Source organism: Prionailurus bengalensis, chromosome E4 (genome assembly GCF_016509475.1).
Source record: "Prionailurus bengalensis isolate Pbe53 chromosome E4, Fcat_Pben_1.1_paternal_pri, whole genome shotgun sequence".
NCBI lineage: Eukaryota > Metazoa > Chordata > Mammalia > Carnivora > Felidae > Prionailurus > Prionailurus bengalensis.
In genome coordinates, this window is record NC_057360.1 from 39680849 (window position 1) to 39707041 (window position 26193).

At 52.3% G+C, this 26193-nt stretch overlaps 1 protein-coding gene across 1 annotated transcript in view; it reads left to right on the forward strand.

Moving 5' to 3' along the window:
• Positions 1-10663: 10663 nt before the first annotated feature.
• Positions 10664-26193, forward strand: part of IGFN1 (immunoglobulin like and fibronectin type III domain containing 1) — a 32784-nt gene continuing 17254 nt past the window's right edge. The window contains exons 1-12 of the mRNA XM_043567526.1: positions 10664-10774; positions 13061-13110; positions 13589-13711; positions 15022-15161; positions 16094-16193; positions 17585-17629; positions 17894-17939; positions 18473-18647; positions 19517-19630; positions 21145-21313; positions 22503-22775; positions 23515-23564. Coding sequence (XP_043423461.1) covers positions 13104-13110; positions 13589-13711; positions 15022-15161; positions 16094-16193; positions 17585-17629; positions 17894-17939; positions 18473-18647; positions 19517-19630; positions 21145-21313; positions 22503-22775; positions 23515-23564 — 1242 coding nt within the window. The 5' untranslated portion in view covers positions 10664-10774; positions 13061-13103. The remainder of the gene's footprint in view (positions 10775-13060; positions 13111-13588; positions 13712-15021; positions 15162-16093; positions 16194-17584; positions 17630-17893; positions 17940-18472; positions 18648-19516; positions 19631-21144; positions 21314-22502; positions 22776-23514; positions 23565-26193) is intronic.

The window sequence follows — 26193 nt, forward strand, 5'->3', positions numbered from 1 at the left end:
CAGTGTAGACCAGGAAATAATATCATTGGCAACTCAAGTGACTTCCACCATACAAAATTTCCCTTGATTTTCATTTCTAGGGAGCTGTGATCTTGATCCTTTAAGCCTAAGGTCATTTCAAACTGATCTCAGAAAGTCAGCCAGGAAATGAAAAGTTTTCTTCCTTAAATTCTCATGCTACCCTCAATGTAAAGGTAATTTTTTATCCCCATGATTTTTTTTAAATGTTTTATTTATTTTTGAGACAGAGAGAGACAGAGCATGAACAGGGGAGGGTCAGAGAGAGAGGGAGACACAGAATCTGAAACAGGCTTCAGGATCTGAGCTGTCAGCACAGAGCCCGACGCGGGGCTCGAACTCACGGACCGCGAGATCGTGACCTGAGCCGAAGTCGGCCGCTTAACCGACTGAGCCACCCAGGCACCCCGATCCCCATGATTTTTGTAAATAAAGCTGAGAGTGGCATCCAGGAAGTCTGAAATCACATCTTCTGCTTCAGAGCCTCCTTCAGAGAGGAGAAGCTGGCTTCAGGAGAAGCCAGTGAAATCCTTCACTGTAGAGTCAGTGGAATCATTGTGGGGGAACAGAGGAAAGCCCATCAGACATTGTAACCCTGGAGAGAACCAAGAGGCTCAGGGCACCATTATCTCCTTCATGTGGGTTAGATCAGAACCAGGCAAAGAGATGAAATGGGCAAGAGGGTCCTGGAGAACTTTCTCCAGAATAGAGATGAACACTGGTGTTACCGTCTCCAGCATGGACACAAGACTAGACCAAGTAGGGACCCGGGATCTGCAGGTTCCTGGTTCTATGTAGCCATCATGCTGGCACTCTGTCAAGTGGTTCCTGATTGAGTTCCTCCAGGGGCACAAGTCAGCCACCAGGCAGTAAATCCCTCTTCTGTCCTGGGCATTAATGAGATCCAGCCGCCTCCTGTCAATCTCCCAAGAGCAAACATCTAACAACCTAGGCTGACAGGTGGCCCCCTGGGATATAGTCTATAAGGGAGCCCAGGAACTGTCCAGGGCATTTCCCAGAATTAACTGCAGGGAGGGTGGGAGGCATGAGAGCTTTAGGAAAAGGAAAGTGGGAACATAGGTGGGGGTCCCGCAGTCTCTTGATGCAGGCTGGGCTTTTGGAAGGAACAGCACGAAAATGTGTCACTGAGCTAAACAAACCAAAGGGGTTTGTCACCTTTCCTTGTGACTGGAACTAATAGAATTCCTGTGGCGGAATTCTCTTTTTCTATGTTTCTTTTTTGAGGGGGATGGGAGTGCTTTCTTTCTCTGTCTTCTCTGTCTTCCTCCCTCCCTCTCTCCTGCCCTCTCTTTCTTTCTTTTTGTCTTTTCCGGTTCTCGAGGAGGAACTTCCAGAGTGGTATCGGACAGGGTTGCAGTCATGCAGACCTGAACCTCTCTTGTTTTATAAATGGAGAAGCCCAAGTTTCGAGGGACACAGAGGTTTGTCTGCCTGGCTCTATTCCCAGCTCTATTCCCAGCTCTCAGTTAAGGCTCACTCTGTGACCTAAACTTACTTCACCTCTCAATGTCTCAGGTCCCCTCTCTGTAAAATGAGGATAATTTAATTGTGGAATTAAAGGTGTCCATAGGTGTAAGAGCCAAGGATGGGGTCTGCCACTAAGTCAAGGCCCTTGGTGAAGGTCTTCAAGTCCACCTGGTTACTCCATCATTCACTGGCCTCTGACAGCAGCTCATACCTCCTGGAACATTGAATTTAGTCTTTGGAAAAAGAAATAAAACTTTCATTTGGAGCCGTGTTTGAGAAATTAAATGGGTGGGGATCAATTGTGGGGAAAACATTTGGAGGAGGTCAAAGAGTTGATGTTTATCTCAAACAATAAGATCTCACAGGGTTGGCTTTGCCACACTGCATGGAGACACATAAGCTATGGATTCTCGATCTTACTTTATAGGGGTTAAAGTCCTCCTCTACTCAATGGTTATTTCCTGTTGCTGTTCTACTCGTTGAGAATATTTAATTATTTGAGTTTTAACACTTCGCATCTCAAATTCTGATTGGGCAGGTGAGCCCCTGATCTTTCTGAACCAAAGCCAATAAAGAGGAGTTAGTTTTGACTGTTGACTGTGGCTCCTTTGTGTCTTCAAACATTAACCGATTCTCCATCTCTGTCCAGAATTGCTCAGGAGGATGGCTTGGATGACTGTAAGAGTTTGGTAATGCTGTGGTTAGGGTTGAGTCAAGGGCCTGTCACTCTGTTAATCCTACATCCTGACCCTCATCTGTCAGCCCCTAACTTTGAGGCTATGATCAACCATGCTTCTCACAACCTGCACCTAAATGGCTGTGTAATTCCCAATGAGTCCCATCCCTGTTTTGAGTCTCATTGTTGCCTTTTGTTGGGACCTCTCCCTTCCCCATCTTCCGGTTCCATTACACAGAGCCGTGAGAGGTATCTTCTTCCTGTCTTTTAATCATCTCAGTTACACTGGGGTCTCCAAACGGGCCCACCTAAAATCAAATAGTGGTGGGGGCTTGCTTGTCACTCCCCCCAGTTAGAGTCAGGTAAATAATTTGTAGATTTTCTGGCTGGGAGCCCTTCATTCAACAAATGAATGCCAAGCACTGTTCTCAACTCAGTAAACAAAACAGAATCTCTCTCATGGGGTTTCTATTTCAAACTGGGGACACAGCCAACAAACAAAGGCATGGATTGGATCAGTTCTGTATCAATAAATTCTAGCTACTTTGCATTGGATCATCAGAGAAGGAGTTCCAACCAGTGACAAGAGCCAGCCAGGCAGAGGCAACAGCGTGCACAAACACCTCCCTGCAAGCCACAGTGGAAACTGTAAGAGGAAATGAGACAATTAAACGACATAATGATTCCAAGTGCCTAGCCCAGTCGCCCATTGTGGATGCTTCAAACGCGCTAGTTTCCATCTCTGTCATGGAGAACTGTCAGAGCCAACCACAATGACAGACACCATTTATTGGTGACCCTGATGGTGGAGATTACGTCTTCCCAATCAGACGAGAGTCTCTGAGGATTGGGGCTGTTCCTCTGCCACCATGTGTAGAAGGCAGGGGCTGTCTCCCCATCAGAGAGCAAGCCCCCTGAGGGCAGGACTGGTTTCCTCTCCAGTCCCCAGGGGAGGTCCTGACCTCAGGTTTTCTTAAGCAGGAGACTGACAGGTACCTTCCTTCCCCATGGCTGGATCTCACAAGGACTTGAAGTGCCCCGCAGGCCCCAGCCTCGCTCCCTGCCCAGCCCTCGGCCAGGCCCCTGGCAGTGGTGTTTTGGCATGGTACCCCAGGGCCAAGCCACTGGTCAGGGATGGGGTTTCAGCCTGAACTTTACCACCAGCTGCATGTGGTCAGGCTGCTGGGAACTCAGAAAGTTGATGCCAGAGAAAGGCCAGCTGATGTCAGGGAAGGAGCCATACTACCCTTGGAACCTGAGGCCGGGGGGGTGTGTCATAGGGTCTCATCCCCATGGTACTCATCTCAGCTGGCTAGGGGAGTGGAGGTTCCTAGGGACAAGTCATACCTCATCTGGGCCTCGATTTCCACCTTTTGCAAACCAGTCCACAAGACTGAGCTTTCCCTGGGTATGTATCCAGGCTTAGGTGCAGGGATTGGAAGTCCCTGTCCCTGACCTTGGAAGCCCCTGGTCTGATGTTGGAGACACAGCCCTACTCTCAAAAATATCAGTCTAAGGGGGGAGGGGGTAGATAGGTTCTGGCTTTGAATTTTTTCCCACTCCAATCTAACCAATAAACAATACCCAAAAGCTCTTTCGAAAAGACAAATCTATTATTTCTCTGCCTAAAAACCTCATGGCTCCTCATCCACTCCCAAATAAAGACCAAACTCCACTGCAAGGCACAAAAAGCACTTTACAACCTCCCTGGGTATGAAGCCTTCAGGGTAGGTGGGAGTTTTACTGAAGGGCTCTTTCCTGCCCTGTCAAGGAATTTGACCTGCCTAAAGGCTCCTTCAAGGGTGTGCTAAACTCAGGTTTAGCCAGAACTCTTTTCTGCTTAAAGGGAATGTTTCTTTGCAGGGTGAGACGGGGACCATGAAGAGAGAGCTTCTGACCGTCTCCTAACCCCTGAGGCTACAGGTTCAGGAGACACTGCCCTGTGATAAAGCTGCCGGGAGCAGAGCCCCATCCTGGGACACAGTGGGTGTGGGGAAAGGAAAGACACACTGGCATTTAGGAAATTCCAGGGACTCGGAGACAGAACGTATCCCCAGGACAGGCCTGAGACATAAAAGCTGAGGTGAATTAATGTGGTCACACGGACATGTCACTTAATATGGGTGTCACAGGAGGGCAAGAAAGTCATCATTCTAGATGAGGTTGGGGTGTGGGGGAGAATGAATTGAAGGACAAGGGCCAGCGTGTCTGAGTTGGAGAGAATAAGCCAGGAGGTCAGCTGGGAAGGGCGTTGGTTGGTGGAAAAGCCTTGAACGCCACGAGCAGCTTAGATTTGGTACAAGCAGAATCCTTGCACAGCATGGAGGTTCCACTAGGGCCTACCCCTGATGGAGCCTGCTTCTAATACAAGAGTCTGAGTCAGGTTGCCCTGTGGGGCTTCCATGGGCAGTTCCAGGACTTGAGGCTCCCAGCTCCCCCTACCCCAGTCTGCCTCCTGTCCCAGCTCAAGGTGGCTGGCTCCTCTTCCAGACTGCTTCGCTGCTGCTTTCCCAGCTCCCCACTGCCTTCTGGACTCAGTTTCTCTACCTGAGAAAGGGGAGTTGAGTTCTGCTCAGGGTAGCAATCTGACAGACAGCTAGGTCAGGACTCCAGAGGAGTGCCCAGGTGGGGTCTCCTGCCCTCCGTGTCCCCTCTTCTGCCAGCATAAAGCCTCTTGCTGTGAGGCCTGTGGTTGTCAGGGGCACATGGCCTGGATGCCATGAGAGTTCTCTGGAGAGATGCCAGGAGGGCGTCTTCTCCCCAATCGGTTTGCCACCTGCAAACCCGTCCTGCATTGCCCGTCATCGGGTGGGGCTGCTAAGGACATTGAGCTGGGACAACTTTCCGAGAGGTGGGGGGACTGGAGAAGGGGTGACAAAGAGTGTTCTCTGAACCCCATGGATTTCCCTCCCCTTCCGGCTCCTGCCCCAGCAGAGCCTGTAACCAGTGACGGCAGGGTGTTTCTTGAAGAGTTCAACATTATCGCCCAATGATCTTTCCACACGGTCATAGGAGAAACACCCACAGGAATGAAAGAAAGGGACAGTCCTTTTAATTTTTTTAAGCACAAACTGTTCATTCCCAGATCGTGCTACTGGCAGAACACCAAGAATTAGCCATTTTATCAGCCCTGTAATAACTGTAAAGTGCATGATTACATAGCACGGTACTTTGTGTCTAGGTGTTAAAAGTGTAAAGTGGCTAAATGCAAATATTTAAAGTACACTACTCATATTTTAACCCTTTTTATTATTTTTTCCTTAAAAAATGCCAGAAGGCTCAAAAATTGCAAGTGGCTGGACCCTTCTCAACTTCTGATAGGCCTTGGTAGATCTTTTGAGGATAAGGCTTATGGTCAAAAGAATCCAGCCATGAAGGCTGCAAAATGTTAGATTATATCTAATTCTTTTTTTTTTTTTTTTTTTTTTTAAATTTTTTTTTTTTTTTTTCAACGTTTATTTATTTTTTGGGACAGAGAGAGACAGAGCATGAACGGGGGAGGGGCAGAGAGAGAGGGAGACACAGAATCGGAAACAGGCTCCAGGCTCTGAGCCATCAGCCCAGAGCCTGACGCGGGGCTCGAACTCACGGACCGCGAGATCGTGACCTGGCTGAAGTCGGACGCTTAACCGACTGCGCCACCCAGGCGCCCCTATATCTAATTCTTAAAGTTCTGAAGAGCCGGGCCAGGAGGCAAGTGTAATGGAGTTAGAGTGCCTGCTTGACATTCCTACTCAGTCTTTTTTTTTTTTTTTTGACAAAGAGAGATAGAGAGGGAGAGGGGTAGAGAGGGAGAGAGAGAGAATCCCAAGAAGACCCCACGAAGACAGCGTGGAGCCTGACACAGGGCTTGAACCCACAAACCAGGCGATCACAACCCGAACCCAAACCGAGAATCGAACGCTTAACCAACTGAACCACCCAGATGCCCCAGCGTTCCTACTCAGTCTTTTACTAGTTGTGTAAGCAGGAGGTGGGTATTTAACCATTCTCAGCTTCAGCTTTTTTCTCTGTAAAGTGGACCATAGTAAGTGTCTACTTCATTAGGTTGTTACACGGCTAAACAGAACAGCTCATGTAACGACGTCACGCAGCCTCTCTGGACCCAGGAAGTGCTGAACTTTACTGTGATTAGATGAGAACAAACAGGGATCTCATGAGATAGCCAGCCATACGAAAACGCAACCTTAGAGAGCAGAGCAGGCTCGCATCCTTGAGCGAGAGTTACTTCCTCACTTCCTTACCATCTGACTGACACCTCAAGGGAGCGGCTTTCTGGGATGACTTACCAATTGGTGCTTCGCCCCAGCCCACGGCCTTTTGACAGGTCACTCTCGTCTCCATTAATGACCAGTGATCCGTGGATCTACTCTGCCTCTTTCCTTTGCAGAGAGGGGCGCTGAGGCTTGAACAGAGCCCATCTCTAGAAAGGAAGGAGTCAGATTAGATCCACAGATTACCAGTTGTTGAGAGTCAGATTTAACAGTTAATGTATCTAAAGACTTAGAAGAATGTTTGACATGTAGCAAGAGCTCTGTAAGAGTTAAGTATTATTATTGTCATTGTGTTGATATTGTTAATGCTAACAAAGGTTCTGTCCAGCTCTGATCTTCTGGAACGTTCTGTACTGACCCAGTGGACTGATGCCCATTGTGGCCTAACCCCTCCTAGAAACTGGAGCAAGGAATCCTCTCGCCCTCTGCTCCCTGGGGGGGGGGGGGGGTCCAAAGATCCCTTTCTGTGGCCCTCAGGTCAGCAGGACCTACAGGGCTAGACCCTTTCAGATGAAAGCATGAGCTCCTGACACACATCTTTCTGATGATGAAAGCTGGCTTTGCAAGCATGAAATTGCCCTTGGGGTCTCCAAGATCTTCATTTACAAAAGGCTACATTCATTACTTGCAGGTGGGTGAGAAAGACATGAACTAAGGCTGACCCGTGGGCTGGGCTGGAGATGGGAAGGCATACTGCCAGGTGGGCAGCTGTGGAGGGGGGTGTGGATGGTTTGAGAATGGCCGACGGAAGGACAGCCCTGACAGTGTCCCAGGGAGGCTGGTGAAGCACCAGGAAGGGTGCTGTCTGCCCCCACCCCGTCTTCCTGGGTAAGAACTGGTGGGAATAGAGTCCTGTTCCCTAGCCCTAAGCCCAGAAATGGGCCCAAATCCCTGAAGCCATCCCCACAGGACAGCATGCGGCCTTCTATCTTTCTGGAAAGTCCAGTTGGTGACATGTGTGTGTGTGTGTGTGTGTGTGTGTGTGTGTGCATACGCGCACATATGTGCACAGGTACATACATGTCTTTGATTAGAACGATGCCCTCCCATCCCATCTACCTGGACCTCAATGGGAACAAGAGGACTCATGGAAAATGTCTTCAGGGCTTTGCCCAGCTACAGCAGAGCCATTTTTCACACTAAGACATAGAGGCAGTAGCAGCCCGCAAATGAATTCAAATTCTCTCCTGAGTCACATGAAATAGCCCTGCTTTCCAAATCCACAAGGCCTTGCCCATGGAACCCACTCAGCAAATCACAGGACTCTAGAAGATTCAGGTTGGCCAGGATCTCAGAGATCATCCCACCCAACCCATGCCATGAGGATTAAAATGGTTCCCAGAGGGAGGCTTGTAGGGGGCCTGAGCCTTTTGGCACCTGCCATATAATAATGCCCTTCCCTGTTGTGGGGACAGGGGAACAATAATAAATTATGATCATTTCACTACCCAAAGTCACTGAGCCCTTCCCATAAGACACTGTGAAAGAATGAATACACACAAATCCTGCCTAGAGCTCTTCTGACATGGACATTCCCCTAATAATGTAGGCCAAAATTATTCCTTTATCTCCCAAAGGAAAAAAAAAATCTATCAGGAGGTGTAATGAGGTTATGTTATGGAGAGAGGCGGTGTGAAAATTTCACCACTGGATAAAATCTGGGCACTGGGAATGTTCATTGGGGAATTGTCAGAACACCCAATCATTGGCCTGGGTGGTAGACAGCCAGGAAATCCCTTAAAGGGGCTGAGAACCCCCATTTCACCCCCCCTTTGTTATCTACTGCCAGTTACAAGGAACAACATGAGCTTCTGGCCCAGGAGCTTTCATACCATTGAAGAGTCTCACCTTCAGGCAGATGGCTGAACATACTAGACATAGCATAGCTAAATATTACTGGGCATTCCATTTGATAAAGGATAAAGGATAAAAACAGAAGTTGAGGGATGGGTGAAAAGTATTTGACCCATTTTAGTTCCATGGAGTCCTGAAATTTCCATCTTACTGCAATGAGAAGGATCCAAGTATGGGACAGTGTAGAGCAGAGAGGCATGCCTATGGTAGTATTTGGGCCATTCCCAGGCCTCAGGGAAGAGCCTACCAGCTACTTGGGGGCCAATGGAGGCACCTACAATGCTGAAGGGCTCTGTATTGGGCCTCCTTCTTCCCCTCCTGGGACAATGAAGCATTGCAGTGCAGAAGGTCCCCTGGAGCCCAGGGCTCCACTTTCAGAAAGAACATCTTGGGTTTATTGGACCACCCTCCTGGGACCTGGACTCCTCCCTCTCACTTCTACCCTCCTCAGTTCCTTTTCCGCTCTGCACCAGAGTGAGTTTCTAAAAATGCAAACTGGAAGGGCGCCTGGGTGGCTCAGTTGGTTAAGCATCCAACTCCGGCTCCAGTCATGATCCTGTGGTTTGTGGGTTCGAGCCCCACATTGAGCTCTGTGCTCACAGCTCAGAGTCTGGAGCCAGCTTCGGATTCTGTGTCTCCCTCTCTCTCTCTGCCCCTCCTCCCCCATTTGTTCTCTCTCTCTCTCTCAAGAATAAACATTAAAAAATAAAAAAATAAAATAATAAATGCAAACTGGGTCCTGTCACCCTTCCAGCTTAAATAAGCCTCAACAGCCCTTAGGACAGAGATCAATTCTTCATTGGTTCCTCAAGCCCACCTGTCCAAGCTCAGCTCGTGTGGCTCTTGCCCCAGGTCTCTGAGCTCCAGCTCCCCCGGCCCTCTATCAGTTCCTTCAGAGCACACGCTGCAGTTCGTAATTGGCTATTTATCATGTGTCTGCCCCGTTAGACTGTAAGCCCCACGAGGGAAAGGCCCTGTCATTTGCTTACTTTTGTATTCCCAATGCCTCACACAGGGCCAGACCTGGGACCTGACATAGGGCAGGTGTTCAACACATACTTCTTGAATAAATGAAACACCAGCCTCTGACACCTAGCGTTAGGAACACAGAGAGCGACAAATACATCTGCATGTGCGCGTGTCCACACGCACACACACTGGAGTGGAAGAAGTCAAACATCTCCCTTCTAAGAACATATGCAGAGGTAGCTCCTATAGACTTGGCAGTGTGTTAATGAGTACATGTAAATATCCAATGCCCTCCCCTCGAAGGACACATTAGCCCCATTTCCCTTCTACCTCACTTGAATTCTTGATCAATCATTGCTTATTGGTGGCAGCAAACCAGTTCTCTGTCCTCAAGGAGACAGCAGGTGGCTCTTCCAAAGCAGACCAGGTGGGCTTCTCATCTTATCTCCTTCTGGGCCTCGCTTCCCCTCCACTCTCCTTAAGAAAATACGTTAGGGGCACCTGGGTGGCTCAGTCGGTTGAGCGTCCGACTTCGGCTCAGGTCATGATCTCACAGCTTGTGAGTTCCAGCCCTGCGCTGGGCTCTGTGCTGACAGCTTGGAGCCTGGAGCCTGCTTCGGGTTGTGTGTCTCCCTCTCTCTCTGCCCCTCTCCTGCTCATGCTCTGTCTCTCTCTCTCTCTCCCTCAAAAATAAATAAACGTTAAAAAAAAACTTTTGTAAAGAAAATGTTACCAGCCATCCTAGCCCCAATTCCCATTTTCTGTCCACACATCCTCAAAAACCCAACCATCTGCCTGCCACCTTCAGCCCCCAGCCCAGCTGGCTGGGTCACGCCTTCTATCCCAAGAAAACTTACCTTCTCCCAGCAAGCCTCCTGGCTGTAGGACTCCCAGGGTCTCCCCCCGCCCCACACTGTCACTGAAGTGCACCTCCACGGTGCAGCATTTGGGATCATGCCCTTTTGTCTAGTTCCCGAAGTCTGTTGTCTATTTGGTGCCACTTTGGGTTGTGATTCCCAAGAGGGCAGTGGCTTTATGTATTAGTGTGACTTATGGTGTCAAGGGTCTCAAGGGATCAGCCTAGCTGAAAAATTAGGGCTTTGGATGAGGCACCCCACCCCGCCAAAAGGGGTTATCTGAATGAGGCAAATGGAACAAACTTAACCAAGCCAATCTGGTTAAGAGTTTACAGGTCTGCAAACCGAGGAGGTGGATGAACTGATGTCACAGGACCCTTCCATCTCTGACCTCCTCAGAGGCTAGGGCATTAACCCTGGGGGAGGGGGGCTGCCCTGCCAAGCCTGAGCTGGAGCCGGAGGAGGGAGGCGGGGTGAGTGGGAGGGGCAGAGAGAGCCTGGGGCGTCCGCAGTGACCTACATCTGCTCCCGGCACTGTCTGTCCACCAGCAGTCCATTCAGAGCCTTTAGCAGTGTGCAGCAGCTGGAAACAGGGAGGAGGGAGCAGACAGGAGGCTGGAGGTCAGCGGTGCGCCCAGGTAAGTGGGTACCTGGATGCCCACCCATGGCAGAGCAGGGCAGAGATGGGGATGCTGGAATGCTCTCTAACTTTTCTACTCAGGAAGGGGCAGGCAGTGGGCATGGGATCAGCCTGGGGCACGTTTGCTGGCTGGCTGATTCCACCCTGGGGTGCCTGTACAATCCCTTCTAGAGGACTCCAGGATATTTGGAAGAGAGAATCTCAGTGAGTCTTGTCTGAGCAGTTCTGTCCTGGCTCTGATTTTCCAGGCACTGTTTGGCTTAGAGTGTGAAATGATGATCAGGTTAAAAATCTGACTAGCTGTCTAGAATAACGACTTCAGGTCTGGGGCTTGTTACATCTTGATTAACAACATGGTCAAAGCAGTTGAGACAAACCCCATTTGACTCTTCCTGCCTCAATTCTACCAGTTTGGAAGGTAGAGGCAGCAGCTACCTAGAGACGCAAGATGAAGGCAGGTAGGGGCAGGGGTGAGCAGTGTTGAGGGCTATTGTTCCGGGACAGACCAGGAGACACTGCCCTGGGCTCCAGGGCTGAGAGTCATGATGGGCTGGGCATGACACGGCTGCTCTTTGGTGCTGAGAAAAATTGGGATTTCTTCTCAAAAGGGCAAAGAGAATTCATGGGAAGAGAATTCATTTCCTTCCTCCTCCCCTCTGATTGAGACCATACCCCTCTAGTCTCCAACCAAGCAGATCTCTTGCCCGTTTATCACTAACCTTGTCCCAAATCTGGCTTCCTGGAGAGAATGGGGGTGCAGAGGGCAAGGTGGCTGAATCTCGGACCCTTAAGTTCCTGTAGGGGTTCTGCTTCTCTCTCCCTTCTCAGCTGGGACCTGAAGGCAGGAGGCCAGAGGGAGAGCAGCGGTTAGCATTACACTTCATGTGTGACAAACAGCGGAGTAAGGGACTGAGAGCTGGTGGCGAGGGTGATGGGGGCGGGGGGTGATGAAAATGAAGATGACAACGAAGGTGTCCCTGTTGAACGCTGACTACTCCAGGGTGGGGGTCGTAGACAGGTGCCAGGGCATGGGACCGGGGAACGGGTGGGACACAGGCCCCTGCAGCTCCCGCCACTCATGGTCGGCTGCGTCCTCCTCCATTGGCGGCTGCTCTCCATCATCCCTCGCCCTCCCTCATGACTCCCTGCTGCGCAGCGGCTGTGGCCCTGTGACCGCTCCAGAACGCAGTTGGCGCGCCATGGCATTCCAGCGCGCTGGGGGGCAGCCGCTGGGCTGTAGAGGGGACACCTTGAGGCCAGAAGTGGACAGTTGTGAAATGGAAGTGTCAGTTGGAGGGAAGAATTTGCTCTGTCATGTGTGATTCTATCCTGAACACAAAGCTCTTGGGGAAGGGAACGGCATCTTCAAAATGGAACCCCTCAGCCACGGGCCAAGCGCACAGGGGGTGGGACTGCTGGAGAATTCTTTCAAGACATCCCCCCACCACTGCCCTTCAATTCATGGCTCTCATCAAGGCTCTCATCCCAGCCCAGGGCCAAGTCCCCTCTCTCTCCTGGGTGGCACTCCCCATCAGCCATAATGGAAGGGGGCAATTGTGAAGAAATCAGGGGGAGATAGTGGTAATGGTGGTTGCGAAAGGCTGGAGAACATTTTGGTCACCTGACACTATAACTCACTGGCTTCAGAGGGGGGCCAGATGGATTTATGAGGATCCTGTCAGCCTGGGTCAAAAAGAGCTGAAGAACAGACAACTAAGGGATTCCCCCCTGCAGATCTGGTCATCAGTAGGATTCCAGATTGGTTGAGGGTGGGAGGCAGAAGGCTGCTGCGTCTTGCTAGAAAATCTCAGAGTTAGGGGAGGAGCCAGGAGTCCCAGAGAATATCCCTGGAAAACTGACATTCCAAAATCAAGAGGGGGCGGTCCACTAAATAGCTAAAGGAATCCCAAACGCCAGGAATTTGTTTTCCCTGAGCATCGAGGAGGTTATGTCTCACCCTCTGAGTGGCCATCAGGCCTGGGGACGCACTCAAAGGCCAAGCCACCAGCTCAGGCTGTTACAAGCTCACCAGTTACAGGCTCAGCCCTGTGGTCTCCATTACCTGGGAAAGGTACAACCAAGCACCAACCTGCCCTCTCCCCGTCTCTGGGCAGGGAATTGCAGGACACAAATCAGTGTCATTAGGTGGGGTTAGAGAAGCTCTCAGGGACAACAACTCTACCCAGCTCCCATGCCAGAGAGCGACTGATGCCCCGATGGTGTGGGAGAGATGGGGTAAGACCAGCCTGCACCTCTCATAAACAATTCTGTCTTCTGTTCTCAGGAGATCAGCTGCCACCCTCGGTAACCAAAGAGGCACCCAAACTATGGCAGGTGAGAGAAAAGCTGACCTCCCCTCCCCTGCCCTGCCCCTCATCTGGGCTTCTCACTGGGTGAAGAGGAGGGAAGGATAGGGCTCAGAGGTCTTTGGGACTTCACCTGTCTCTTGGCTCTTTTTAGTCTCGGCTTTGGGTTTTAACTTGTTTTCCTGAATAAAGCCCCCCATGGGGAACCCCTTCGCATTCTCCCTTCTCCAGCTTTACCCCCATGACGCTCCCAGGGTCTTCCCTGGGTGCTCCCTGCCCACTTCCCAGGGGCTCCATTCACACTGCTGGAGGACTGTCAGATTCCACTAGAAAATTCAAATGCCCTGCTCACAGGCAGGAGCTCTGGGAGATAGTCCTGCCCCTGGTAGGATAGTGAGGAGGGGTTCATGGTCCTTGGGTGCCTGGGTGGGTGCTCCATTGTGTCGAAGGGCCACCCACGAGGAAGAGTAGGAAGGGCTCATCTCCCTTTCCCCCACCTTTCCCAGGGAAGCCCCTCAAGAAATCCCGCCTTCATGGGGTGAGCATCCGGCAGCTGGTGGAGGATATCCCCGAAGGCTTCAGCACCCCAGACTTCCAGCAGAAGCCCGTCCCCATGGCGCTGCAGGAAGGTGAGACCTGGGAGGGGAGCTGCTGAGGGTGTGTGCAGTGGAGGGGGCTTGGGCGCTGTCCTTCCCAGCCTGCCTCCCAGCCCCCAAGTCCAGCACCAGGCCACGCCGTGTTTCCTTATACTTGTGCGATGCCTGCCTGCCTGGGTCCCCCGAAAGGCAAGGGACCTGAGGAGCCGAACGAAGAAAGGGAGTGAAGACATACTACGGTATGCTGAAACAAGAAATATTTGGGAATAAGATTGGGGGATGCTAACCGTGGAGCGGGAACGGTGGTGGTGTTTCTTAGTGCCCTCCCCTCTCCCTGCCTCCGAGCAGCTACTGTAGACACTATAAAAAGGAGTTAAGGGGCTCCTGGGTGGTTCAGTTGGTTAGCACCTGGCTCTTGACTTCAGCTCAGGCTGTGATATGGTGGTGAAATCAAGCCCCATGTTGGGCTCTGAGCCAAGCACAGAGCCTGCTTGGGATTCTCTCTCTCCCTCTCTCCTGCCCGTCTCCCGCTTGCACTCTCTCTCTTAATAAAATAAAATAAAATAAAATAAAATAAAATAAAATAAGTTAATTTGAGCCGTGTGAGAAAAGTGCCCAGGAAAGTGATGGCAGCAAAGGCTTTAAGGGGAAGGGATGAGAATTGGTGTTCTTTTCCCAACACAGCTTCCTGCAATACCTTGAGTTTACAACATTCCAGTATAAGAAAAAGAATGGCACTTTATTTTTCTAAATCTGACTTTAAGTCACACTCAACGAAGTCATGAGAAATTGTCTTTCATCACTGGGGAGGGCCCTTGGGTCTTCACTCCTCACTGATCTCTACTGAGATGTTCCTGGCAGGAGCCCAAGGGATTCCTTGAGGGTACGCAGCGCCCAGCCTTTCAGGCCAAACATGGAACTCGGGCGCTTTTCTGAGGCTGGAACCCTGTGTCTCGGGACCATCCCACCTCGAGAGTGGACATGGAACCTACAAAAGACTCATCCCCTTCCCAGTCTTGGGAGAATCCTTCAGACTCCTTTCCTTAACCACTTGCAAAGAAATACCCCCTTCTGCCCCAAGCCTGCTTGCTTCCCCTTCCACATGGACAGTCTAGCCACACTCTGTGATACAGAAGCCAAGCAGGCATTGTCTGGAAATTCCTGCTCTCCGCCTGGCATCATAAGAGCCTTGGAGTCAAGGGCACCAAGGCCTGACACCCTTTTTGGATTGGGCAGTTGAAATGCCTAAAGCAGTGAAAGTAACATAAATGAAAATCTCAATAAAAGTACACTGTCACCCCTCCCCTAACCTGCCAATCTTTTGACCACTTTTCCTGCCCCAGGGAAAAATGCCATCTTTCGGGCCGTGGTCTGTGGGGAGCCCAGACCCAAAGTGCATTGGCAGTGCACCAAAGGTAACCTCAGTAACTCCAGCAAGTACGAGATCTCCTCTGCCCCTGGCAGCAAGGAGCACGTGCTACAGGTAAGATCTGAGTTCTCCCCCTGACCCAGGTCTACTCATTTCTTCCTGTCCCCTCGAAGGTCTCCCTGGTGGCCTCCAATCCCCAGAGGAGTAGGAGATGGTCCCAGTTGGGGATGAGTCCAATCAGCTCCATCCTGTGGCTCCAGGTCGCCTGAGCCAGATGTGGATCTGGCTGCCTTGCGGGTACCTCTGCTGATAACCTGGCAGATGGCGGAGGCTGGAGCTTAAGAATTCCAGCTCTGGAGTGTGACAGCCCGGCTTCCAATCCCAGGCCCACCACCTTGGCCTTGGAAAGTTACTTAGTTCTCTGTTTCTGTACCTGTTTCCTCACCTGTAACATGGGGGTGATAACGGTACTTACTTTATGGTGTTGTTATGAATACAAAAGGTTGATGTAAAGTGTCTACTCAGTCCTGGCCTCCAGGGAGCGCTCTGTCCGTGCCGGCCAATATGAGTAATAATTACAGCTACCAGTCATGGAACACCTACTATGCGCTGGGCCTTGGGCTACACATTTGACATAGATTATATAACTCAATCCTGACCATTCACTACTTTTTGAGATGGTATCCTCACCTTCTAAGAAACAAAGGTTCAAAGAGGTGAAGCAATATACCCAAGGTGCCATAGCCCATAATATATGACAGAGATGATATTCAGTCCCAGATCCATCCGATCCAAAAAACAAAAAACAAAAAAACACGCGCGCTTTTTCTGCTATGCCACGTTGCCTCTAATGGCAGAGAGTTGGTACATCTGCTCTCTGTCATGACCCAGCTCTTTGTTTTGGGGTCTGACTTTCTTGATGAAGGCTGGGGGCTCCGCAAGGAAAGGGCTGTGTCTTGTTCATCTTTATACACTTATAGCCATGTCCAGTAAGTGGAGGAAAGGGAGGTGCTAGCCCTGTTCCCCTGGCCTTGGCCTCTCTGCAGATCAACAAGCTGACGGGTGAGGACACAGACATGTACCGGTGCACAGCAGTGAACATGTACGGAGAAGCCACGTGCTCCACCAGGCTCATGGTCATCGAAGGTGGGCCTGTCCCCCTCCCCCTCTTCCTGTCTCGTCAGTGCTTGGATGTTGGCCCTGCTTTTCCCCTCAGAGACCTCAGAGGCTGTGCAGCTGGTGGGGTAAAAGGAGAGAGGGGCACCAAGGCTGCTGCCCCATCTGGTGCCAGAGCCCTTGGCTTTACCCACTTCCGCGCTAACTCTGCATCTGGTTTAAAAGGCGCACACTCAGCAGATGCCCCATGGCAGAGGCTCTGGATGATATTCTCTTAAACCCTTGGAATGAGGGCAGGAGCTGGAGGTTGGTGTCTGGTCCTGAACCTTCTGCTCACTCCTTCAATGGGCTTCATTTTCTTCTCTGGGCCTCAGTTCTCCACTGTACAAAGGATCCTTTGTACAGGCTTATGTCCGAGGTGACAGTCAGATATGTGGGGTCGGTTTGTTTGCTTTGGCTTGCACAATGTTTCCAAATTTTAAGTTACTTGTCCACGGGTAACAATGGGAAGGTACATGTCTCTTGAGAAAGCAGATATAGTCTTTCAATTGGCTATACTGTATACAAGTAACAGAAAACCCTACTACGAATAGCCCAAGAAATAAAGACACTTGAGCATGTCACATGATAAGAAGTCCTGAGGTCAGAGTCCAGGGATCAAACCACAGCTCAGGGCTGTCACGGGACAGCCGGACTCTTCCTGTCTCGCTGCTCTGCTACCCGAAGAGGCTGGTTTATCTCCTCAGAGTCATAAGACAACTGCTGCAGACCCACACTGAATCCACAGACAGATGTACCGGGTACATCTGGCCCTCTTATCAAGAAAGCCAAAGCATTCTCAGAAAGTCCTCGGAGACTTCTGTTTATATCTCATTGGCCAGAACCGTGTCACTCACACGGCCACTCTTAGTTGCAAGGGAAGCCAGTATTTAGCTTTTCCGGCCTCCTTCCTACTGGTGGGAGTGGATAGGTGATGAGGACGAGGATTGGGAATGGCTGCAGGGTCAGCCAAAAGGCAGTGTCTGACTTCTTTGGCAACATTGGCCTATACCCCGAAACGGCAGCTCCCAGGTGCCGGAAGAGCCCCTCCAGAGACAGTTCAGTGTGCCGTCACCCACGGTCACCTCACTCACTTCTGCCACCTCCCTGTCCCTGCAGCCATGTCAGTGGGCCTCCCCTGCATGCGATGATAATCAGGTGAGTTCCACCTCCATCATGCTAAGGCTCTGGGGTACCAAAGCTTATGACAGACAGACCATCCGCCCTATTGAGCCCTCTTGCTGAGCCCTTGCTGTGACTTGGAGGTCAGTGGAGAGGGCAGGGCCCTGGCACTCAGCTGGCTCTCAGGAAGACCACCAATGTGTCTTGTTTCTCTCCCCATCTGTCCACATTAACTCCCTCCTCTCCTCCTGATGGTCCAGTTGGCTTTCGGAAGAATCGGAAGAGGCACAAGGAACCCCAGGAGGGTAGGTGGAAGGGTGGCCAGAAATCTCCTTGGGATTGGGGGAATGGGCTACTCCTTGTCCGGTGCTCCCTACCTGGCCAAACCCTTACCTTATGGAGCATAACCAGTCCCCAGGAGAGCCTGTTCAAAAGCTTGGCTGTCAGCCATGGACCACAGGTCCTCAGACTGCCCACCCCACCCTACCCCCATTGCTACGGAATAGCCCCGTGTTAGCCCCTGGGCATCCCATCCTGGGCTTGGGGCCTCATTCCTGCTCCTTTTCTAGACCTCAGGAAGGAGTTGATGGACTACCGAAATCTCCTGAAAAAGAGGTGGGTCTGGGCCCTTCCAGGGGCAGAGGTGAAGGCTCCCTGCTACTTCCATGGGCAAGCCAGGCTCAGCTCTCCACTCCACCGGCTAGGAAGCTAGACTGCAGGTGGCCAATGGGAGGAGGTGGAGGACTGACCTGGGAGCTCCGCCGCCTTTAAGCTCTATGTCCTTAATCATCTCTCCTGTCTGGGTCCTGATTTACTCCTTTAAGTGTTAAAGTAACAGAATAATCTGCACTCTCCCCCTTCCCCCCGCCCTGCGCATCTTTCCTAGAAATACAGAAAAAAAGTTGTCAGGAGTGGTGTTTCTCCTGCGAGCGAGTTTGCACTGTGGGGAGAAGGCGGACGCACCCATCTCTGGGTCCATCGTGTCCTGACAGTGGTCAGTCCCAGAGCCCAGCTTCCCTGTCCCTTTCTTCCAGGGCAGAGAGGGCAGCTCCCCATGGGCCCCTCGGGGGGGGCCAGGCCCGGGAGACCAGCTCCTGGGGCTCCCCCAGGGCTCCTCCGGCCTCTGACCCGCCCACCCTGCTCCCCAGGGCCCCGCCTCCCACCAAGAAAAAGCCGAACCTGGAGCAGGTGTGGCAGCTGCTGATGACGGCCGACCGCAAGGACTACGAGCGGATCTGCCTGAAGTACGGCATCGTGGACTACCGCGGCATGCTGCGCAAGCTGCGGGAGATGCGCAAGGAACACGAGGACAAGATGGCCCAGGTACCCTCTCCTGGGCCGCAGCCCGGTGCCTCGCGGGCGCCCCCTCCTGGAGCTGGGCTTGGTGGAGGACCCGCCCTCGTCCGCACCGTCCCTGCCCAACCCCGGTGTCTGGCCGAGGACCCAGGCCTCAAAGTCCACGACTTGGCTTTAAAATCTGGCTCTGATACTTACTAAAATCTGGGGCTTTGGGAAAGTTAGGGCCTCCGTGTCTTGGTTTCCTTATTTGTAAAATGGGTGTTCTAGACATACCTGCCTCTTAGGCTTAGTGAGAGGATCAACGAGGGAAGGTCCTTAAGGCACCCAGCCGGGTGCTGCAAGGGCTTCCGGTCAGCTGTCAGCCTCCCCAGACCTTGGATACCTGTCTTATTTCTAAACGCTTCCAGTGGAGGGAATTCCACAGTGTCCTATAAACTGCAGGAACTTCTGCCCTGGGTTTAACCTAACTATAGCATCAGTCTGATTTTGTCTTCTGGAAATGCAAAACAACTAGTTTCCATCATCCTGAAAATAGTATTTTATCATTTTTGAAGGTGGTTCATCAAACATCCTGGGACTCAGTTTCTGTCCTCCAGGCTTTCTCACTGACCTTATCACAGGGCTTTGCACACAGTGGGAGCTCAACTAAATTTTTATTGGACGGAATAACAGATGAACAGAAAAGCCCTCCCAGGTTCTCAGAGCACTTGGACACCTGGGGTCCTTTCTCGCTTTCCTTGCTGACCTGATGTCTCACCTTGGAAAATTTCTTCCCACCTGTAAAATGGGCAAATGCATGCTCCAGTGGGGCCCTGGGGGGCTGGGGTCTGCGGGTTTGGAGTGCCCTGATTAGAGAGCTCAGACAGCTCCCCGGGCGGGTTTGTCTTCCCTAGTATGTCAACGCCATCTCCAACCTGAGACACATCAAGGTCAGCAAGGAGGGGGTCGCAACGTTTGACCTGGAGCTGGACCTCAAGTATTCTGGGAGCAAGATTTACCTGTATAAGGTGAGGCTGGAGGAGCCATTGAAGGGGGAGGGATCTGGCAGGGATGCTGCAGGTCCTGGGCGGGGAGGAAATAGGGGCCCGCGGGTTCTCCTCTGGGAGCAATTCAGGTCCACAGATGGTGAGTCCTGCATCGTATGGAATTCCTGGTTCGGGTGAGGTCAAACTTCGGTGTGGACAGTTCGCAGAGTGTTCTTACCTCTCATTACGCAGCCAGGTTCTCCAGCCAGGGCACGGGGACAGGCGGCGGCGGGGGTTAAAAGAGAATTCTGAGAAATCCCCCATCCAGTTCTGCACCCCCATCCATCTAGCTCTCTCTCCAGAGATCTGACACATCCTTGCATGGGCTCCAATAGTAACTGCCTGTCAACAAAGTGGGAACTGGGGCAGATGTGTGTGTTGGGGGAGGAAACAGAGCACAGCAATTCTAGTTCTATGGTCAGACTCATCCTGGCTCCACCACTTACTGGCTGTGGGACCCCAGGCAAGATGCTTACCGTCCCTGTGCCTCGGGGTCCTCACATGTAAAGTGAGGGTCATGTAGGACCTATCTCATGGCACAATTAGAAGATGAATGAGATTATATATGATTTACCACTTTTCTTAGCTCTGTTCTCCTCCTGCCCCCTCCCCCCTCCCCTGGGCTCGCCTCGGTTTCCCTGCTCCAACTGGTCCTGCTGCCTGTCACGTCTATGGTCTTCCCCGCAGCCAGGCTTCCCCTGGCCACCTTGTGTGACACTGTTGTGCCCCCCCAACCCCATCCTGCCTTCCTGAATCTGTACCCTCCTCTCTCTTTTCTTTTTTTCCCTAGTTCTATCTCTTTCTAATATACGTTATATTGCCTGCTTATGATATTGGTTGTGTGTCTGCGTCCCTCGCAGAATTTTAGCTCCCTGGGGGCAGGAATCTTTGTTGTATTCACTGATGCGCCCCAAGTACCTAAAACAGTGCCTGGCACACAGTAGACAACCGAAGATGAGCTATTATTAGTATCTGGCACATAGCAAATCTATCCAGGCTTTAGCTAAAGTGGGCGTGGGTATAGAGTACTAGGTTTTGTAGAGCCCTGAGAGTATCTGATAGAACTCTCTCGCGCCCCTCTGGGAATGAATGTGCTGCATCTCCCCCCCCCTCCCCTCCCTGGGCTCCTGGTGGTGCCTCCCTGCCCCCTGCTAACCCCCTTAGGCTGCTTGGTAGTTGCTCTACTCAATCTCAGCTGAGATCTCTCACTCTCAGGTGCCTCTTGGGTAACACTTACAGATTACTTACTCCACGGTGAGAGTCAAGGACACTCCTAGGACATTTATTCCCCTTCACCTCGCATTCCCTGTTCTCAAGGCCTCTGAGCCCCGCTCTCCACCCCCTGCCCCTGTCCCCCTCCCATCCCCCGTGTGGTTCCAACAATATGTTGTCTGCTGCCTGGGCCAGTGGGAGAAAGCTGTCAGAATGGGGTTGGGGCAGGAGGTCCTGGGGACCCGCTGAGGCCCTGAACCCTCCTCTTCCTTTCTTTGCCTCAGGATGGTGAGATGATCCCCTACGGCTTCGACAACCAGATCAAGCACTGTCTGCGGCAGCTGGGGAAACGCTACCACTTTCAGATCCGGGACCTGCATCCTGAGGATGCTGGCATTTACCAGGTCAAGGTGGAGGATGTGGAAATCTTCTCCACGGAACTGGATGCTAGCGGTGGGTGCTCTTCCCCTCAGAAGTTCGAATGGGGGAGATCCGTAAGGAGGGGGGCTCATGCCATGGTTGGGGGGAAGAGAAATGTGATGTGCCCCCTACCCCTGCCTTGCAAAGACTGTTCAGAAGAGGAAGATACACCCAGATGTTAAATTGAAGTGATCTCTGCTTTCCAAAAGTCTTGGTCCAAGGTCTATGTTCTCTTGGTGCTGAGTTCCAGCCACAGACATACAACATCCATGCCATACCCCTGCTCACAGACCTTCTGCAGCAACCAATTATTTCCAGATTAGGTCCAAATTAATACCACTCCTCCTCGTCACTCCTTTCTGATGCAGACTCTCACTTCCCAGACCCCCCCCCCCCAGCAAGAAGCTCTACCCAGGTTAGGCACACTTGTGCCCCATACAGACCTCTTCCTTCCCTGCCTCTAGTGCCCACACCTCACCTGGGAACCGTCCCTTCCTCCCTCATCAAACTCTGCCCCATCCCACAAGTAGCTGTGTATGCAGTCTCCACACCCCCCCCCCGCCCCCTTCCACCGAAGCACTTGACAGTTCCAGAGGCTTCCTGGGAGGAGGAGAGACTGGAGAAGAAAGCTTTGGGCAGATAGAGTGTAAAGAACATGGTTCTAAATCAAGGTTGAGAAAAAAGAGGGCATGAGATCTCTGGTATGCCTGGGCATATGCCTGGTATAGGGGAGAGGGGCAGGGGCTTTGGAATCAGCCAGACCTGGGTGTGAATTCTGACCGGGTTGCCTCTTGGTTGGGTGAAACTGGGGCAAATCGTTGAACTTCTGAAGCCTCTGTTTCCTTTCCTATAAAAAGGAAATAATAATACCTACCTTGGAAGTGGTCACAAGAATACATAAGATAACATATATAAAGCACTGGCAGTCAGCATATAGGTTTTCTTCATGTACCCATCTTACCCCGAGATACAATTTCCGGATTTAGAATTACAGAATTCCAGAGCTGAAAACAGTCTTACTATTCATAACCTAATTATAATCCCTCATTTTATAGGGGGGGGGACCGTCACCTGGGGTAAGGAGGTGACCTGCCCAAGATGACACAGGGGGTTTGTGGCTGAGCTGGTCTGAACCTGGGCTTCTGACCAAGCAGCCCCACTGTGTCAGGTCACACTGTGTCATGTTGCCAAGCTGACACCCCCATTCCTACCCCCCGGACAGCCATCCCTGCCAGAGTGGTGGTCCCGCTGGCTGAGGCCCACTGTGAAGAGCAGGGTGACGCCGTCTTCGAATGTGTTCTCTCCAACCCCTGCCCCAATGCCACCTGGAATTTCCGGCACCGGCCACTCCAACTCAGCAACAAATATGAAGTGTCTGTGTCTCCTGATGGGCTGACCCACCGTCTGGTGGTAAGGGGGGCCCATTTCTCAGACATGGGCCTCTACTCGCTTGGCACTGGGTTCCACAGCTCTAGCGCCTGGCTGGTGGTTGAAGGTGAGTGGTTCACACCTCTGTCTTTCCCTGCCTCTACCAAGGCAAGCCTCAGGGCCGAGGAGGGCATGAAGAAGGTCAGGAGTAGGGGCTCCCTTTGGTCAGTCATTTGCTTTTGAGGATTCCTTCCCTGTCAGAGAATGAGGAAGGCTCCCGAGATCTATTCCTGAGCTGTTGTGATGTAGGCCCTTCACTGCCAGCCGGGTCGACCTCAGCTATATCTCCTCCACGAGGCCTCTGGAATTACTCTGGGGGTGCAGATCCAAGATGGCCTGAGGGTCCTGGCCAGCGCTTGGCCCAAGTTCAGTATGGGTGAGAAGTCCCTGGGTTAGGCCAAAGAACACCCTTAAATCCCCCTAGGGATGTGGGCTCAAGGTGATCTCAGGAAACTAAACTGGGCATTTGTAAGGCAGATGGTGGGGCAAATAGATCTTTTAAAAACCATGCAACTGCTCGTGGCAGTTTGATAAGGAGATGAGTTTGGGGTTATGTGTTTTCTCCAAAAATCCTCATGAAACACATAGCAGCAGCGGGATGGTCTGTGGCTTGAGGGCTGGGGGAGGTGGTGATAGGATTCATCTATCAGTGAGCTGGCACACCCTGGCTTCTGAGATGGTCAGCTTTTTCTCTACTGGGGAACCTGAAGGTCAGTCAAAGCAGTTGGGGTCAGACAGGTGCCTTGGCCTGATTTAACGGGTCTTTTCTTTCGTCTCTCTGTGGGGCCATTGACCTCTCACCAAAGCTGGGAAGGATAAAGGCCTTATGACCACGAGTGATTACCACCAGCTGCAAGCACAAGGAGCCCAGACTTCAGAAGCAGAAGATTCCAGGAGCGTCGGTGGCAAGGGAGGGAAACCCAGAGAACAGGGCCCCCTGGAGGGCTCCCTTAATGGGGCCAGGCCTGCTTCTGAGCTACAGCTCACAGCTGGCTCAGAGACAGGTGGCCTTGGTGGGCATGGCTATTCCTTGATGGAGGGTGATGGGGCAGCTGGCTCAGCCTGGGGCCCTGGACAGGCAAGAAAGGGCTTTGGGGAAGCAGAGGGATACACAGTCACTCCCCCTGGGGAAAATCAGCTGCACAGGGAGGGAGGCTGGGACAGAAGCCTTCCAGGGAGCCCCTATCCACAGGGAGAAGGCCTGGAATCAGGTTTGGGCCTCACGGAAGGTCAACAGCAAGATCATGGCAGGGACAGTGATGGGGACAGATGTGGTAGGACAGCAGGAGGCTGGGAGGCTAAGTCCAGGCACTCTCAGGTGGGAGGCCTGGGAAGCGGTGGGGAAGGAAAGGAATACAGAGAAGATCATCAGAGTCCCCTGGACAGGAGTAGCCAGGAACAACTCTGCAGTGCTCATCTGGGACCTGGGAGGGGAAAGACAGCTCTGAGGGGATCCCAGTCTGGTCCTGTGGGCTCTTGGTCAGAAGAGGAAATGATGGAGATTTTGCAGGAGGGAAGCCTGGGTGAGGTGGAGGGAGGGGGTGATCGGAGCAGGGAAAGGCAGAAAGGAGCAACAAGGGCAGTGTGGGGTAGTGGGACTGACCTGGGGGAAGCCAGAGACAGTCATAGGGCAGGTGGTCCTGGGGCCCAGGAGTACTCTGGAGAAAGAGCTTCTAGCTCCAAGGCAGGCATAGGCCCTGAGTCCTGGGGCTCTCAGGGAGGTAGAGATGCTCATAATGGGGAAGCAAGGGGTTTCTGGGGGCCAAAGGAATCTCTAGGAAAGAACTTCCAGGAATCATCAATATCTGGTAGCAGAAAATTCCTCCTGGGACGAGAGGGGCCTGAGGACAAAGCTGAGGGTTCACTACAGGCAGATGATCATGGCCCAGGGAAGTCTGTGGGTGGGGGAAAGGGCTACAAAACTAGCCCTGGAGGCCCAGGAGGTCCTGGGGGCTGGGAAAAGGGCCTACAGGGACTCCGGGGAAGGGAGGGCCAGGAGACAGCAGGGGGCTTGGGTGAGGCAGGGCATGACTCCGGAAGCCTCCAGTATTCACAAAGCTGGACAGCAGGGCAGTGGGGAGCAGAAGGTAGTGGCAGAATAGAGTCTGAGAGCACAGGTCCTTGGGATGACACAGGGTCCAGCCTCAGCAAAACTGGGGCTCACCGTGGGCCTGGAATGTTGGGGTCTAGTGTAGGGGATGGTGGTGTGGGTGGTGCCCAAGGGGCTGGACTGATGAGATCTGGTCAGGGGGTGGATACCAGAAGCCACAGGCTAATTGGGTCTCTAAGCCTGGGTGCTCAGGGGTCTGGGAGGACACTAGGAGACCCTGATGGGTTAAGAGGTCCAGGGACAACAGGTTCTGAACCAGACTTCTGGAATGGGTCAGGGGACTCCAGAGGACAAAGACCCAGAGGTGAGACAGGCCATGAGGATGGCTTAGGAAGTGCAAGGAGAATAGGATGTAGGTATGGTGGTGGCTCAGGGTATGCCAGGGAACTAGGTCTTGAAAATGCGGCTGGTTATAGTGATGGCTCAGTGACGTCAGGAGAAATGGGATCTGGTTATGGCACTGGTTGTAGAGTTGCCTCTGGGACACCTGGGGGAACAGAGTCTGAGGAAGGGGGTGGTTATAGGCATGGCTCAGGGGTACCTGGGGAAATGTGGTCTGGAAACAAAGATGGTTCTGGTCCTACAATAAGGGGGTCTGGGAAACTTGCTAGTCTCAAGAGTGGCTCAGGTAGCCCTGAAAGAGGGCCCATGGATGAAGCCAGGATTCATCCAGAGGCCAGGGATGCATCCAGAGGCCAAGGGGATACTGGCCCTGGGGGAAGGCATCATTCTCATGGTGGCCTAGGGAGTCCTGGGACAGTGGGGTCTGTAGGTAGAGGTGGCCACGGGGCCTCTACAACAGTGGAGTCTGTTGGGGAGGGACATGCGGAAGCAGAACCAGGGGTCTCTGGAAGAATAAGACCCTGGGGTCAGACTGGAGACTATGGGGACTTCAGAGCCTCAGGGTCTCTGGGGGCCTTTGGAGAAGGAGGCCATGAAGATGGCTCTGGGGGAGCAGGAGCCATGGAGCCAGGGTATCTGAAGGCAGGAGGTAAAGTGAATGACGGGGGTAGGATCAGGGACCTTGGTGCTAGGGCCTCTGGAGCTGGAGCTGGTCATTGGGATGATACCAGGTTCCCTGAGGCACTAGCTCCTCATACTGGGGCCAGTTCCAAGAGCCAGGGGGCTTATGGCTCTGGTGATGTGCCGGGTTATGGGGGTGGATCAGGAATTCGAGGGCCTCAGCAAATTGGAAGGAGAACAGCTTATGGAGAAAGGTCAGGGGGTCTTGGGCCTGGCGGGATCGGGCCAGGAGGTGAGGAAGGTTATAAGGATGGTATTGGGTCCTCTGGGGGAATAGGGCTTGTAGATGAGGTAGGCTATAGGAAAGATTTGGGAGCTCCTGAGGGAATGGGTTCAGTGGGTAAGGCAGATC